Source organism: Onychomys torridus, chromosome 1 (genome assembly GCF_903995425.1).
Source record: "Onychomys torridus chromosome 1, mOncTor1.1, whole genome shotgun sequence".
In the NCBI taxonomy this organism is placed as follows: domain Eukaryota; kingdom Metazoa; phylum Chordata; class Mammalia; order Rodentia; family Cricetidae; genus Onychomys; species Onychomys torridus.
The window spans coordinates 148,562,144-148,578,108 of record NC_050443.1 but is presented as its reverse complement, the minus strand read 5'-3'; the positions used below and the strand labels follow the sequence as shown (position 1 = coordinate 148,578,108).

The 15,965-nt window shown below is 40.4% G+C and overlaps 1 protein-coding gene and 1 non-coding gene across 2 annotated transcripts in view; both read right to left on the bottom strand.

Moving 5' to 3' along the window:
- Positions 1-2,562: 2,562 nt before the first annotated feature.
- Positions 2,563-15,965, bottom strand: part of Uhrf2 (ubiquitin like with PHD and ring finger domains 2) — an 83,819-nt gene continuing 70,416 nt past the window's right edge. The window contains exons 11-16 of the mRNA XM_036209395.1: positions 15,108-15,270; positions 14,191-14,331; positions 10,098-10,191; positions 9,617-9,774; positions 6,242-6,340; positions 2,563-3,569 (exon numbers count right to left, since the gene is read on the bottom strand). Coding sequence (XP_036065288.1) covers positions 3,423-3,569; positions 6,242-6,340; positions 9,617-9,774; positions 10,098-10,191; positions 14,191-14,331; positions 15,108-15,270 — 802 coding nt within the window. The 3' untranslated portion in view covers positions 2,563-3,422. The remainder of the gene's footprint in view (positions 3,570-6,241; positions 6,341-9,616; positions 9,775-10,097; positions 10,192-14,190; positions 14,332-15,107; positions 15,271-15,965) is intronic.
- On the bottom strand, positions 5,968-6,074 carry LOC118576792. Its single transcript, XR_004944003.1, has one exon. It is a non-coding gene; the product is annotated as a U6 spliceosomal RNA (small nuclear RNA).

Below are 15,965 nucleotides of genomic sequence, written 5' to 3'. Positions count from 1 at the left end.
AAATTGATAACAATTACATCAACTAATAATATCCAACCAATAAAATGCCACCCTATATGCCCTTTGGTGTACATTCAACCTGTCACATAACTTAAAGACCTGTTTTCATAGCTTCTTACATCACTTTTACGGTTTGTACTTGTAGATATGAGTGTAGGTGTGTGCATGTGCACAGGACAAAGGAAGATGTCATGGATCTTTCCTTTATGGTTTTCCAGCTTTATTTTTTGGAATGGTTTCTCACTAATCTTAAAGTTCAGCAATTCAGTTAGGCTAGCCAGCCAGCCACCTGTTTCCTCCTCTCCCCAGGTCACAGGTGCATGCTGCCATCTTGGCCGTTTATATTGGTTCTAGAGGACTCAAGTCCTCACGCCTGCTTGTTAGGAACTTTACCAATTGAGACATCGCCTATGCCCCACAGATCCTTATTCAACAGAGAACAGGTGTTATCATAAGCACCTTGATCCATGGCTGACTCATCTGAACTCTTGCCCTTTGTGGAAAAATCTAGAGCTTTATTCTAGTAAACAAAATAAATATAACTCAATGGTATAAGAGCACTGATGGGAATCCCCACTCAGGTCTATCAAAGAGGCTGGGCTTGGAAGTACTGGAGTGTGTCAATCCAGGACCCTTTCTAAGAGAAGGGAAGCTGTGCTGTGGGTCCACATAGGAGAAAACACTGGACCAAGTACACAGAAACAATGGCAGGAACAGGAGAGTTCTGAGCAGACAAGGGAGGGAGTGGAGGCTCTGGAGCAGGTGAGAGGTGAGGAGCGGAAAGGGGATTGAGCAAAAGCTCCTGGATGGTGTGGGATGTCTTTCTATGGAAGCAAACAATCTTCAAATTTAAAGAGCTTTTTAATGGAACTGCATGAAATCATCTGGGTGCCATTAACAGGTCACATGCTTTCACAGCAGACACAAGAGAACCTTGAGTGCGGCTTCGGTCTTGTGCGCTGAACTTTCATTGCACTAGTAGAAGCATGTAGAAGGTGCTTGGAAAGATCATCGGGAAAAACAAAAAACTGGGTGCTTCTATGTGACAACTTAAGTCATGACCTCCTAGAGAACAGGGTGGAATGTGGAGGCCAGGAGCGGTCAGTCATCCTTAGAAAAAGGCAGACTGCCCCCGTGGTGCTGCAGCTGAGGGTTTTACCCCACACTGATGCCAGCTTTCTGAGCAACCACAGGCCCAGATGCAAGCATTCTTTTTAAGTCTGGCATAAAGGATGGGGGTAATCATAGAGTCAACATGCTTCTCAACACAGAAACTATGAGGAATATTAAAGCTTCCCCAAACAGAAAAATCTATCAAATGCTTTAATTGATTAAAAGAGGCTATTTCAAAAGACAGTGAGAAAAAGACTCTCCGTAAGAGATAGACGAACAGGCTATTCAATTTGCCAATAGAAAGGACAACAAGCTAGTGTCATTTTGGAAGAGGGAACCTCACTTGAGAAAATGCACTCCCCAACATGCAAGTGGGGCATCCTGATTAACGACTCATGTGAAAGGGTATGCAATAATCACTCCTTTCTATTGGCAAATTTAACAGCTAATGATGACACTGTGTTTCCCAGAACTTTACTTTTGAATTGAATGTAGTAAAGCAAAAAACAAAAATTAGTTTTCCATTTATCCTGAGGTGAGAGCTAACACAGGATGCAAGTACAGATTAGGACTGCAGTTACCCCAGTCTATTGCACAAGCAAGTGTGGGCTTAATAATACCTGCCTCTTAATGGTTGGAAGGATTATGTTAATAAACATAAAAATATGTAAGTCCCAGCATGCAGGAGGCAGAGGCAGGCAGATCTCTATGAGTTCCAGGTTAGCCTGATCTACTTAGTGAGTTCCAGGTTGGCCAGGGATACATAGGGAGACTTTGTCTCAAAAAAAAAAAAAAAAAAACAAGTGAATAATACAACTTTCAACATTCATACTGAATATTAAATAACAATATTCAATAATAAATGTTTAATAAATTGTTGACAATAGATGTGTGTATACATCTGTGTGTATTTGACCCACTTTCTGAAATAGTCTCACTTCTGAAATATGAAGTAGCACTCAAAATACTAAGAAAAAAACCCAAGATAAGAGCTGCATATATACCAAAGGATGGAGCAACAGCTCAGCAAGGCAGAGCACATGCTGTTCAGTTCCCAGCATCCACATTGGGTGGCTCCTAACCACCTGTTACTCCAGTTCCAGGGGACTTGATGTCCTTTTCTGGTCTCTGTGGGCACCTTCATGCACGCACAAATTATGTGTATATACAGTCATGCAAGAACACATATATACCCATAAATAAAAATTAATGAAAATCTTCAAAAAGTAGTTGCATATCATCGAACAATCAGCATGTTCTTTTGAAAAATATCCCCATTTACAAATAAGCCAAAGGTGAAAGGTGTCTTTACTGTGTCATACTTCATTCTAGCTTTCATACCAAAATCAGAGTAAAATATTTCAATAAGATACAATGAAAGCCAAAAACTGATTTACAAAACTCCATAGAACAAGCCAGAAGAATGTAAACAAGTAAAGCTCAATGTGCCATTGTCTGATCATAAAATATTTATTAAGGAATACTCTTAAGGAATATAGTGAATATAAAATTTAGGATCACAATGTGAAGCAATTTCAATCTTCTCCAAAGTCAGCGGAGCCCTCGTAGTCTGCAGATGGGAACAACTGGGAAGAGTGACTAAAAGCGGCCGGACTAGGACAGAAGTGGCTTCTCATAAACACTTACAGCTAGAGCTTCGGACACCTCTGTCACTGCAAAACCACACCACCTTACACTAATGCAGCAACAATGCATTCATATTGTTCTCATTAGTCATTAGTAGTCAATTTGCATAAAACACCGGAAAAAACCACAATGGAGATCACAAATGAGTTAAAAAGTGAACCTGTTCTTGTAAAACACACACTGTGATGGAAATAGACACATTAAAAAAGTATTATGCATATCACAGAAGCTGCGCTAATTCCAACAATCTCATCTGTCTTCTTTCCTAGAAAAGCAAATTACAAGAAACAGGCACAACTAATATTTGGGAGGCAGTGTGTAGCTAAAATCTCATTTAACTATTAGTCAATGATTTTTAAAATCCCCATAAATCTTTTCTGTCCTGAGGTAGTTGCAAAATAAATCATAAACTGGGCATCAACTACAGTGGAGGCTTTGACTCTTCATTCATTAAGATGAGTTGGTACGAGAAGAACTACCTTTTGAAATCTAAAAGACAGTTGAGAATGGGCCTCTTACTACACACACAGGAGGATGGCTGTGGGAAAGAGGAGCAGCTGCTTCCAGATGAGAGACGTGGTCCAGCTTTGCTTTAACCCTTCCCACTCATTTTTGACTGATACGGTCCAAAAGCCACCAGGAACGACACAGAAGCACGCAGATCACCGCCCTTTGCTGTAGCCAGGGAAGAAAAGGTCGAGTAGAGTCTGTAGTTTCTCATTTGGAATCATGATGTAATTCTGGCCGAGATCATGCCGGCAAGCAGGGCAGGAAAAAACCTGGGCCTTAAAGGAGCGCTGTAAGCAATCCTAAGGTAAAAACAGAAGAAAATACACATGACGGGAGGGGAGGGGACGGGAGGAGGGGGACAGGGGAAAACAAGGAAAGAGGGAGAAAACAGCAACAGATCTATGAACAATCACTCAACAGTTAGGTTCTTAATAAAAACTAGACACTTAGTGCTCATTTCAAGAGCACGGTGTAGGATGACCAGTTCTGAAGGCCCGAATCTGCAGCGTACCATCGACAGTCATAGCTTTACTAAGACATACTTTGATATGTCAAGTAAATGACTCAAGGAGCTTACACTTCCATTTCCTCACCTAGTGAATGAGTGTTAAAGAGTGGGCATGATTCCTTAACCTTTAAGGCTGGATTTAATCCTGAAAGAACCCTGGAAAAATTAAGGCGATGCTCCTCAGAATTAAAATACATTATCAAATCATTAAACATAATGGTCCTCTGAAGTATGCTTAGTTCTACTAAATCCAGAGCTTGCTAATATATGGTTAGGCATGAATATATATGTAGACAATGTTTCCATTTCACACAGGAAACTAAAATTCTGAAGTTAGATCAGTACACAAAAATCACACTTGGTACAGTAAGCTTCTAATCCTGTCTTGTCTAAAGCTTGATTTTCCTCAAGTGCATTGACAGCTCAGTCAATTCACCTGAGCATCCTGCCAGAAAGGATTTTTATTAAATATACTCTTTCAGTTTGCAATACAGTGTGTAAAACAACTGCTCACTATTACAGAGAAAAGAATGGTGGCACTATGGTGTTTTATCCTTCACTTTAACCCTTCCTCAGTCCCAAGCACAGGAGAATACTCTAACTCTATGTATGAGAATTACTGTTATTATGATTTTTTTAAATTATATTTGTGTTTTAATTTTACACATCAGCCATGGGTTCCCCTGTCCTCACCCTTCCCGCCCCCGCCTTTTCTCCAGCCCCTCCCCTCCATTCCCAGCTCCTCCAGGATCAAGACACCCCTGGGGATTCATTTAAACTTGGTGGATTCAGTACAGGCAGGTCCAGTCCCCTCCTTCCAGGCTGGGCAAAGTGTCCCTGTGTAAGCCCAAGGTTCCAAACAGCCAGCTCATGCACTAAAGACAGGTCCCGGTCCCACTGCCTGGATGCCTCCCAAACAGTTCAAGCTATTCAACTGTCTCACTTATCCAGAGGGCCTGATCCAATTGGGGGCTCCACAGCTTTTGGTTCATAATTCATGTGTTTCCATTCGTTTGGCTATTTGTCCCTGTGCTTTTTGCAATCTTGGTCTCAACAATTCACTCTTAACAGTCCCTCCTCTTTCTAGACAATTGGACTCCTGGAGCTCCACATGGAGCCTGGCTGAGGATCTCTGCATCCACTTCCATCAGTTATTGGATGAGAGTTCCAGCACGACCGTTAGGGTGTTTGGCCATCTGATCACCAGACTAGGTCAGTTCAGGCTTTCTCTCGACCATTGCCAGCAGTCTACAGAGGATGTATCATTGTGGATTTCTGGGGACCTCTCCAGCACTCTGCCTATTCCTGTTCTCATGTGGTCTTCATTTATCATGGACTGTTTTTCCTTGTTCTCCCTTTCTGTTCTTGATCTAGCTGGGATCTCCTGCTCCCCTAAGCTCTCTTTCCCTCAAACCTTGCCCTTCATTACTCCCACTGTTGTCCAGGTTGTTCATGTAGATCTCATCCATTTCTCTGTCATCAGGTGATCCCTGTGTCTTTCCTAGGGTCCTGTTTTCTAGGTAGCCTCCCTGGAGTTGTGAGTAGCAGTCTAGTCATCTTTGTTTTACATCTAGTATCCTCCTATGAGTGAGTACATACCATGTTTGTCTTTTTGAGTCTAGGCTACCTCATTCAGGATGATTTTTTCTAGATCCATCCATTTGCCTGCAAACCTCATGATGTCATTGCTTTTCTCTGCTGAGTAGTACTCCATTGTGTATATGTACCAAATTTTCTTTATCCATTCTTCAGTTGAAAGGCATCTAGGTTGTTTCTAGGTTCTGGCTATTACAAACAATGTTGATATGAACATAGCTGAGCAAATGCCCTTGTGGTATGATTGAGCATTCCTTGGGTATATGCCCAAGAGTGCTACAGCTGGGTCTTGGGGGAGATGGATTCCCAATTTTCTAAGGAAGCGCCATATTGATTTCCAAAGTGGCTGTACATGCTTGCATTCCTACCAGCAGTGGAGGAGAGTTCCCCTTGCTCCACATCCTCTCCAGCATAAGCTGTCTTCAGTGTTTTTGATCTTAGCCATTCTGACAGGTGTAAGGTGGTATCTCAGAGTCGTTTTGATTTGCATTTCCCAGATAATTAGGGATGTTGAGCAATTCTTTGAATGTCTTTCAGCCATTTGAGCTTCCTCTGTTGAGAATTCTGTTTAGTTCTATAGCCCATTTCTTAATAAAAATATGGAACGCTTCACGAATTTGCATGTCATCCTTGCACAGGGGCCATGCTAATCTTCTCTGTATCGTTCCAATTTTAGTGTATGTACTGATGAAGCAAGCACTGTTATTATGAATTTTAAACTACACTTACCATCAAGATGTAAATAAAGTTTTCTCAATAATCAAGGCTCATACTATCCTTCCTGGGAAAATGGTTGTTGTTCATATGCTAAAACAGGTGGTACCTAATGTGCTGGCAGACTGGCGGGGAGAGTGGCACTGTACATACCTTACAGACGTTGTGAAAACACTCGGTCGTGACAGGCTGATACACCAGTTCCTGGCAGCACACACACATAAAAGACTGTTCCAGTTTTTTCAGGAAATTCTACAGTGGTGTCCAACAGGAGGAAAGAAGAAAAGATTAATAGCTCAAACATACTAATGAATTCTAAATGATGACAGGAAATCTTTGTCACCTTCAATATGCTTCCTACTAAGAAAATCAAGTAGTGACTTCCTAAGATAAACTAACTTAAATGAAAGAAACGAAAAAAACTTCATCAACATCCCTCAAAACTTTCCAGTCTAGTGGTAGAAACTAGTATGGTTTGGTTGCTCCTCTTTTATTTTAGCTGTTGTGCTTAACCAAGAGAGATCTTTCCTAACACAGAGCAGACTGCAAACTAGTCTTCCTTTCTGCACACTTGCAGCTTCTACCTCGAGTACTGGGGTAACAGGAATGTGCTACCATGAGCAGCTATTATTGCCTTAAAGGAGTAGGGATGGATGGGAAAGTCTGAAACAGCTACATGGCTCAGTGGAAAAGGAGCTTCATGTCGAGCTAACAACTTGAGACTCACCACTGAGAACCACATGATATAAGGTGAGAACCAACTTCTATGAGTTATACTCTGACCTCCAGAGGTACGCGAAGACAGACCGACAGACAGACCGACACAGACACAGACACACGGAAGGCTAGTTCAGTGGTATACCACTTGCCCAGCACTCTAAACACAACTGAAAACAGGGAGCTCATCAGAAGGCCAATAAGTACTATGTCCTTTGGTTCTGTAAGCTCCATGGCAGATTTCAGCAAATGAAACAGATTAGCTGGTCAGTCTTTCCCTGTAATAAGCTACAATGTTTTGTTTTATTTTTTATTTTTTAAACGACAACAACACTAGGCAATACCTCTAGTGTCCAGTGTTACAATAGACCTATTATCTTCCTAAGATGCTGTGCATTATTTTGCCTCAACTTCTAAATCCTGTATTTTCTAGGGGATAGTATTTAAAGTGAAGTACAAGTGTGAACATAATCAAATGATGCCCTGCATCTTCAAAAGCCATCATTAGTTCCTATTTACCCTAGCTGTGTGTGTCCTTCCTTCCTTTCTTTTAGAGAAAAGGTCTCACTATTTAGCCCAGGCTGGCCTGGAACTCAGAGATCAGCCTGCCTCTGTGTGCTGGGATTAAACACATGTACCACCATGCTTTTCTTGTTTGTATCTTTTAAATTAGAAAAGGGTGGTTTTCAAACAGTGATAAAAGTGGTCATCCATTTAGTTTTTATAGTAATAATATTCTTTAAGATTTCTCCGTTTTTTAAGCTAGGCGACAGTGGCACACGCCTGTAATCCCAGCACTTGGGAGGCAGAGGGAGGCGGATATCTGTGAGTTCGAGTCCAGCCTGGTCTCCAAAGCGAGTTCCAGGAAAGGCGCAAAGCTACACAGAGAAACCCTGTCTCGAAAAACCAAAAAAGAAAAAAAAAAAAAAAGATTTCTCCTTTTTACTAATAGAACAGAATTTATAAGCTCTTAAAATTAAAACATCAACAAATGCTACACTTTAAAAGATGTCTTGACACCAAATGGTATTTTAACATAAGACTATGAAAGTCAAGTGAATTATAAACAAACCATTAATGTGATACATTAAAAGTATATGCCACTACATGTTCACAGTAATCACCAGCTGTCAGGTCGTAACAGTTGGATGCAGACATGTCAGATCTAGTTAAGAACAAGACACTGATGCCCACACTTTCATGTTCACTCAGGTGGCTGTGGTGATATTTTGTTTGTGCTCTAACAAATAAAGTTTGCCTGGAGATCAGAGTGTGGAACTACTAGTTAACCACAGAGGTCAGGCAGTAGTGGCACACACCTTTAATTCTGGCACATGGAAGGAGAAAGCAGGAAGATCCAGATTTCAAGGCCAACCTGGGCTACACAAGATTGATCCAATCTAAAAGAGAAACAGATCAAAGTGGTGGAGGTTCCTGCCTTTGATGCCAGCATTTGGGATCTCATGCCTTTGATCCCAGTACTTGGGTGGCACATGCCTTTAATCCCAGCACTAGGGAGGTGGAGACAGGACGTGAAATGGCTGGGCAGAGAGAAGAATATGAGGCAGGAGGAGACAGGAGCTCAGTCCTTTTTGGTCTGAGAAATCACAGAGGTTAGAGGTGACTTTGGCTAGCTCCTTTACTTCTCTGATCTTTCAGCATTTACCCCAACATCTGACTCTGGGTTTTTATTATTAAGACCAATAAGAATTCGAGCTACAGGTGGCTTTTCCCAGATCAATAATATCTGCTACTTTGTCCTATGCCCATCCTTATCTGGAGAGCTCACTGATGTTATCTACCACTAGCCAGGTGTATCTTCCCCAATAAATCTAACTGTTAACCTAAGTCATGAATAACAGCTGAAGTATTTAAGTGTGGCCCGAGGGAAATGAGTCCAACCTCACAATCTCTTCATATCTGGGCCCCTTGCCTAAAAATACAATACCCTTCACAGAACAAAATCGCTATACTCAGGCTATTAAAAAAACAAAAACAAAAAAACTATGCCTCTGAAACAGGGTCTCTTCTATGTAGTCCCAGCTGTCCTGAAACTCAATATTTTGTAGACCAGGCTGACCTCAAACTCACAGGTCTCTGCCTCCTGAGTGCTGAGATTAAAGGCATGTACCACCAGGCAAGTTCCCTTTAAAATTTAATGATTACAAAATCAAAAAGAAAAAGATATATTTAAAAATATTTAAAATTATGTGTATATTTGTATGTGTATGTGAGGTGGGGTATCTGTGCACATGTGAGGGCAGGTGCCCTAAGGAGTCCAGAAGAGGGCAATGGTCCCCCTAGGGATGGAATTACAGGTGGTTGTGAGCTGCTCAACCTTGGTGCTAGGAACTGAACTTGGGTATTCTTCAAGAGTACCACAAGCTCTTACCCACGGAGCCACCTGTCCAATCATGAATGAAAAATATTTAAGTACATCGATTGGTTTACTTCAAAGCTGAACATACAAGTTTTGAAAACCATACAAACTATTTAAGATTTACACTATTAGGTATCTCTGAACTATAGCAAAAATCTTTCTGCTGAGTTTTAGATTCAGTTGATTTTTACAACTGAAAATTCTTCCCCAAAAAAGTGCCTCAATGTAAGTTAATTAGTTCACAATTAAAAACTAACATCTTAGACGTTTAAAATAAATTTACAGGTGTTTAAATTTATTGACTCCTGTTAGTTCTGAAAGGTGGAGGAAATGGATTAGAAAACTATATGGTACAGTTTGAACTGACTTGAGAAAAATCATTATTTCCATTTTTAATATCAGAATATTATTATTTAAGAAAAACTTTATACCGGTCCTTCTACAAGAGATGCCAGTACTTCATCCCATAGTTTCTGGTTCTGACAGTCTTCTCTGATTAGGCGTTGCTGCTGAGGGCTGAGTTGGAAGGCCTCTACTGCTTCTGTTGAATCTGATGTCTTCAACACTTTGGAGGCACCTGGACACTCATCTAGGTTTATTTATAAAATATGTCATTAGACTTTCATGGTTCTGCTTAGAAACTGTAACCAAAGTTCACTGATACCAGTGATGTTTAGAAGGAAGCTGAGCACATGAAGCAGTATCCTCTTGAGTCTAGGATAATTACCTGTTGCTGATATGGTTATGATGCTATTAAAGAGACCAATCCCCTCAGAAAACAACAAAAACAAACAGACAACGCTCCCCAACAAAATCCTTTTTTTATAGCTGTTTGTGAACCCTCAACTTAGCCTCTCTCTGTCTCTTCATGAAAATGTGTTATTAACATGCATACTCTACACTGCTACTTACCATCGGAAGCCGGCCTCTTGGCTTCATTGGGCTGCTTCTTTGACTGTCCCTTCGTCTTCTTCCCCTCCTTATCTGACGGGTACCCTGCTGGATACTGACAAAAGATGTAAAAAAACAATGCTGATTCAAATTTCACAGGGTGTAGGCTCCACATCCTGATGGAAAGTTTTAAAGGGGAGGGGGCAATTGTCTATACATTCTCCATACTTAATTTATAGAAAACAAATATACACTTAAAGAATTCAAAGGGCAAAAGACAATTGAAATCTCAAATTCTGCTTAAAGCCTTGCAGCTTGCATTGTTACAATGCTTTTTAATTTGATGATCTTATCTTTGGGGCTAAGAGAAGAAAATCTTCACAGGCTTTGTTGGTGACTTGAAAAATTAAAAAAAAAAAAAAAAGAAAAAGTAGATATGAAGTGGGGATCAAACATGGAGCACAAAAAATAATGTTCAAATAGTCAAGATGAAAGCTGTGGCTTCAATCTCAAACAAAAAACCGAGTGCTAGATTTCTCATCTCCCAAAAACAACGGAATGGAAGATTGCAGAAAATCAAATGGAACTAAATTAACTTTCTATGACCTAAAGGTTAGACTACACGAATACATTCTACCTCTTCAGCTATTTTTAAAGGAAGGTACGACTTTGTGATAATGCCCATGTTTAAAGTTCAATGTTTTTCTGGTCTCAACACACTATTATTAACCCATCATAGTAGATATATTTTCGTAATTCTACTCAGGTTCCTCTAATCAATTTGACCAACACTGGGATCTAAAAAACCTTGCAAAATAGTTTTGGCAAATTAAAAAAATTCATAGAACGAATTATTTTAGTTATTGTAATAGCTGACGGGTCTCATCTAAGGAATCATTTCCAGGAGTTTAAAAAGACAAGAAAAACAGAAACAGACTTGCACTCAAAGACACACATTCACTTGCATGGGTGCTCAGACACTGGCCAGTCCAGCCTCCAAACGCAGAGTGGGCAGCGCCAAGGGAAAGAACAATGCTGGCTGATTTCATGAGAAGAACAGAGACAGGGACAATGAGAGATGATTTAAACCCCACCCTGAAGATAGAGTCAGGAGCAAAGTCCAGCACACACAGATGGTTTAGGGGAATGCAGCTCCCATCATCCACATCCACACCCTCCTGTTATGGACTCACATCAGAGAATGTGCTAAGGGAGAAAAGAACGACCTCAAGTGGTAGCAGGGCAGGAATGCAGATTTGCTGGGCAGAGAGAAGGAATGAGGAGAGCAAGAGGGTAAAAAGCAAAGCATTCCTGTGAGACATAACTCTACCTTCCTACCAAAAAATACTTCAAGTGCCAAACAGAACTAAAAATACTTTGCTTTTCATCTACAGATTCAACACAATCCCCATCAAAATTCCAACACAATTTTTTACAGACCTTGAAAGAACAATATTCAACTTCATATGGAAAAACAAAACACCAGGCTAGCTGAAACAATCCTGTACAATAAACATCCATATTTCAAGCTATTCTGCAGATCTATAGTAATACAAACCACATGGCACTGGCATAAAACCAGACAGGTGGATCAATGGACTCAAATCAAAGACCCAGATGTAAATCTAAACACCTATGGACACCTGATTTTTAAAGAAAACAAAAAGCCAGAAATACACAGTGGAATAAAGAAAGCACCTTCAACAAATGGTGCTGGTCTAACTGCATGCCAGTATGTAAAAGAACGCAAATAGATCCACATCTATCATCCTGCATAAAATGCAAGTCCAAGTGGATCAAAGCCCTCAATGTAAAACCAGACACACTGAATCTAAAGTGGGGAAACGCTTTGAACATACTGGCACAGGAGACAACTTCCCAAACAGAATACTGAGACAGCACAGGCACTAAGATGAACAATTAATAAATGGGAACTCATGAAACTGAAAAGCTTCTGTTAGACAAAGGACACTGCCAATAGGACAAAGCAGCAGCTTACAGAATGGGAAAAGATCTTCATCAACCCATATCTGACAGAGGGCTGATCTCCAAAATACATAAAGAACTCAAGAAACTAGATATCAACTAACAAAAAGTCCAATTAAAAAATGGGATACAGATCTAATCAGAGAACTCGCAACAGAGGAATCTCAAACGGCTGAGAAACAAAGAAGCATTCAACATCCTTAGCCACCAGGGAAATGCAAATCAAAACTACTTTGAGGTTCTATCTTACACCTGTTAGAATGGCTAAGATCAAAAACACAAGTGACAACTCATTCTGGCAAGGATGTGAGGAGAACACTTCTCCATTGCTGGTGGGAGTGCAAACTTGTACAGCCATTATGGATATCGAAATGGTAGTTCCTCAGAAAATTGGCAATCGATCTATCTCAAGACCCAGCTATACCACTCTTGGGCATATACCCAAAGGATGCTCCACTACAAGAACACTTGCTCAACTATGTTCATAGAAGCTTTATTCATAATAGCCAGAAACTAGAGAACAACTTTGTCCCTCAACCAAAGAATGGATAAAGAAAATGTGGTACATTTAAACAATGAAGTATTACTCAGGTGTTAAAAACAACAGCATCATGAAGTTCACAGGCAAATGGATGGAAACAGAAAAAAAATATTATCTTGAAAGAAGTAACACAGATCCAGAAAGACAAACATGGTACGTATTCATAAGCAGACATTAGCTATTAAATAAAGGATATTCATACTACAATCCACAGACCCAGAGAGTCTAAGTAACAAGGAGGGCTCAAGGGGAGGGGGGGAGATGCATGGATCTTCCTGGGAAGGGGAAATAGATTTTTGTGGGTGGACTGGGGGTGGGTAGGGATGGGAACAGGAAAGTTCAGGTGGTGGGGGGGGGTGGAGGAGAGAGATGACTGGAACTGGGGGGCAATGCAGAAACCTAGTGCAATGAAAACTCCCTGGAATCTGAGAGTGACCCCAGTGAAGTCTCCTAGTAATGGGAGCTACTGAACCCAAACTGGTCACCTTCTATAACCAGGCATGGCTCTCAGCAGTGGGACTTGGACATCAAGACAGCCACAAAACCTTGACCCACAATCTGTCCTGCCTGTAAGACGTATTGGGGTAATGGTGGTACAGAACTTGTGGGAGTAGCCAACCAATGACTTGTCCAACTTGAGGCCCATGCTACAAGAGGGAGCCCACATATGACACTGCCTGTAGAGCCAGGAAGCAGAAGCCAAGCACAACTGGCAAAAAAATAAAAAGGCAGTGAAATGATTCTTAATGATATTCTGTTATACTCTTGGATTGGTGCCTAGCCCAATTGTCATCAGAGAGGCATCATCCAGCAACTAATTGGGAGAGATGCAGAGACATACAACCAAACACTAGGCGGAGCCAGGGGAACCCCACAGAAGACTGTAGGAGCCAGAGGGGTCAAAGACACCACATGAACACGGGCCACAGAATCAACTAAACAGGGTTCTAGGGGCTCAGAGTCTGAACTGACAATCAGGGAGCTTGTATGGGTCAGAGCTAGGTCCTCTGCATAAAAATTATGATTGTGTAGTTTGGTGTTCTTGTGGGACTCCTAACAGTGGGAGTGGGGGTGTCTCTGACTCTTGCCTGTTATTGGGACCCTTTTCTTCTTAGTGACTTGCCCTGCCTAGCCGTATTGTAATTTTTTTTATGACATGTTTGGTTGACATCCCTGGGAAGCTTGCTCTTTTTTTTTTTTTTTCTATTTTTTTTAAAGAAAAAAACGGAGGAGGAGTGGATCTAGGGAAGAGGGAATGTGTGTGTGTGGAGGGGGGGGGGGGGTGGGAGGAATGAAAGGAGGGGAAACTGTGGTCGAGACGTAATGTATGAGAGAAGAATTTAAAAAACTTCAAAAGCAAGAAATATATATATTCTGCTTTTCTCTGACAAGTCCAGCTTTTTCCCAGCATAGTCACATAGTAGCATGATACCCAAGAGGCCACCTTTTGTCTCGTTTTCTTCTGCATCTTTATATACTCTTTACCTCTCACAGTCTACGGACAATTGCTATGTGTACAGTGTTAAAGGCCCAGAGATGGCTGTACATTCTCGTAACACATGATCAGTGCAGACCAAGAGATCTAACCTGCAGTCGAAGACACAGTCTCCTTGAGCGTTCTATTCCTTCTGAGGTCCAAGGAGCAGGTTCAACATCATCTCTTCTTAAAAGATAACGCCAAACCAAGAAGCCATGGCTGGATGAAATCTCTGGCCAGTATTTCACTACCTATATCATAATATTTCAGTATTACATTGAGATCTAAAGTTTAGACTAACCACAATACCATCATATTAATAGTTTAAATAAATCTGCTATAATTAAATGCAACTTCAGAAGATTTGCTTTGTTATAAGAACAGTAAATAAATCAAGAATATTATTAACACATTGTTATGAGCTTATTTCCTATTAAGATGGTTCCTACATAAGGATATAATACTATAAATGTAACATAGTAACAAAATAACAGAATTCTGCAAATTAGGCAGAGATAAATGGTGGTAGCTGATTTGTTTATTCTGTATCCAGGGACACGAATACATTTTTAATGCTAAAATGTTATATATTCTGCCTTGAAAAACTATTGTTTTTAAAATTTAAGACATTTTAAAGATACACAGTAGCCAAGATAAATAATGGTCAAATTACTTAAATGGTTTTATCATATAGACTATATACTAAATACAGAACTCTTGGGTCTAGAGTGGAGTGCTTGCCTACTGTATAGAAGCCATGGGTTAGAGCCCCATCAGTGACAAACAAGAAACAAACAAAAAGAAAACCACCTGGACCCAAGTTAGAACTCTGCCTTAGGAACTTCAAAGCCCTTTCTCAAAATCTTAAAGTTAAAAGTTCACTTCATATATCTTTTACATTTCTAGAAGTAGAAATGCCAACTGAATTGGCTAGCCTATCCTTTCTCTAGCCTACCCAACAGTAGTTTCCTGTCTTAAGACCCAGAATGACCAAAGAGACATCATGCCAAATAGAAATAAGGTCTACCTTATAAATGCCATCATATCTGTTGCCTTCTTCTGGAGCATATTTGCTGATCTTCCTCCCTTTAAAACTGCGTATCACTCTGACTGGCTTCCCAGCTCTCCAATTCCGAGACTCTGCTCCAATTTTATCATCCAATGGAGCATCACAGTTTAGGGCCAATGCCCTACAAAAGATAAAACAAAGTCTTTATACCAAGCAATCTTTCCTCAAGTACATAATTGAGTCATTAGCTCAATTAAAAGGTAAATTCTGCCTTACCTGATGATTAAGATTCTATGATTCTTTCCATATTATTCCAGACAATAGGATTATGCTTTCCCCCACCAGCAGAGAAGACAAATCAGTTTTCTGATGTCACCCCCAAGCCAGGGGTTTGGATCTCAGATAGCCTGTAGGGTTCTTCTGAAAGTAATAACATCTGTGCCACGTATAATAGAAAATAACTAGAAATACATGGAATTTGCTTAAAATAATGTTTGTTGAGAAAAGGGAGAACGTTGGGAAACTAAAGGAAGTGATTGCTTTAACAGTTAATTTTTGATGAAATGAAGTAAATTGCTGGAATAATGTAGAAAGAAATCCAGAAAAATAAATTTGTCAGCAAAGTACAAATAGTTTTTCTAGATTTTCCACATTCCAGACAGTAGAAATTCTGAAAAGCCTAAAGGATATTAAGAACAAGTGTGACATGAGCATATTCTCTGAAGACATCCACAGAAGGATAAATTTAAGTGCATCAAAATGCCAGGGAAATCATGACAGTGGAGAGATTAGGCTCCCTGAGACCGCTGTGGTTTGTAGATGATACACAGCCAGTGTGGGAAGGAGAATGTCTTGGCTGAAGCTCCCCCTCAGCAG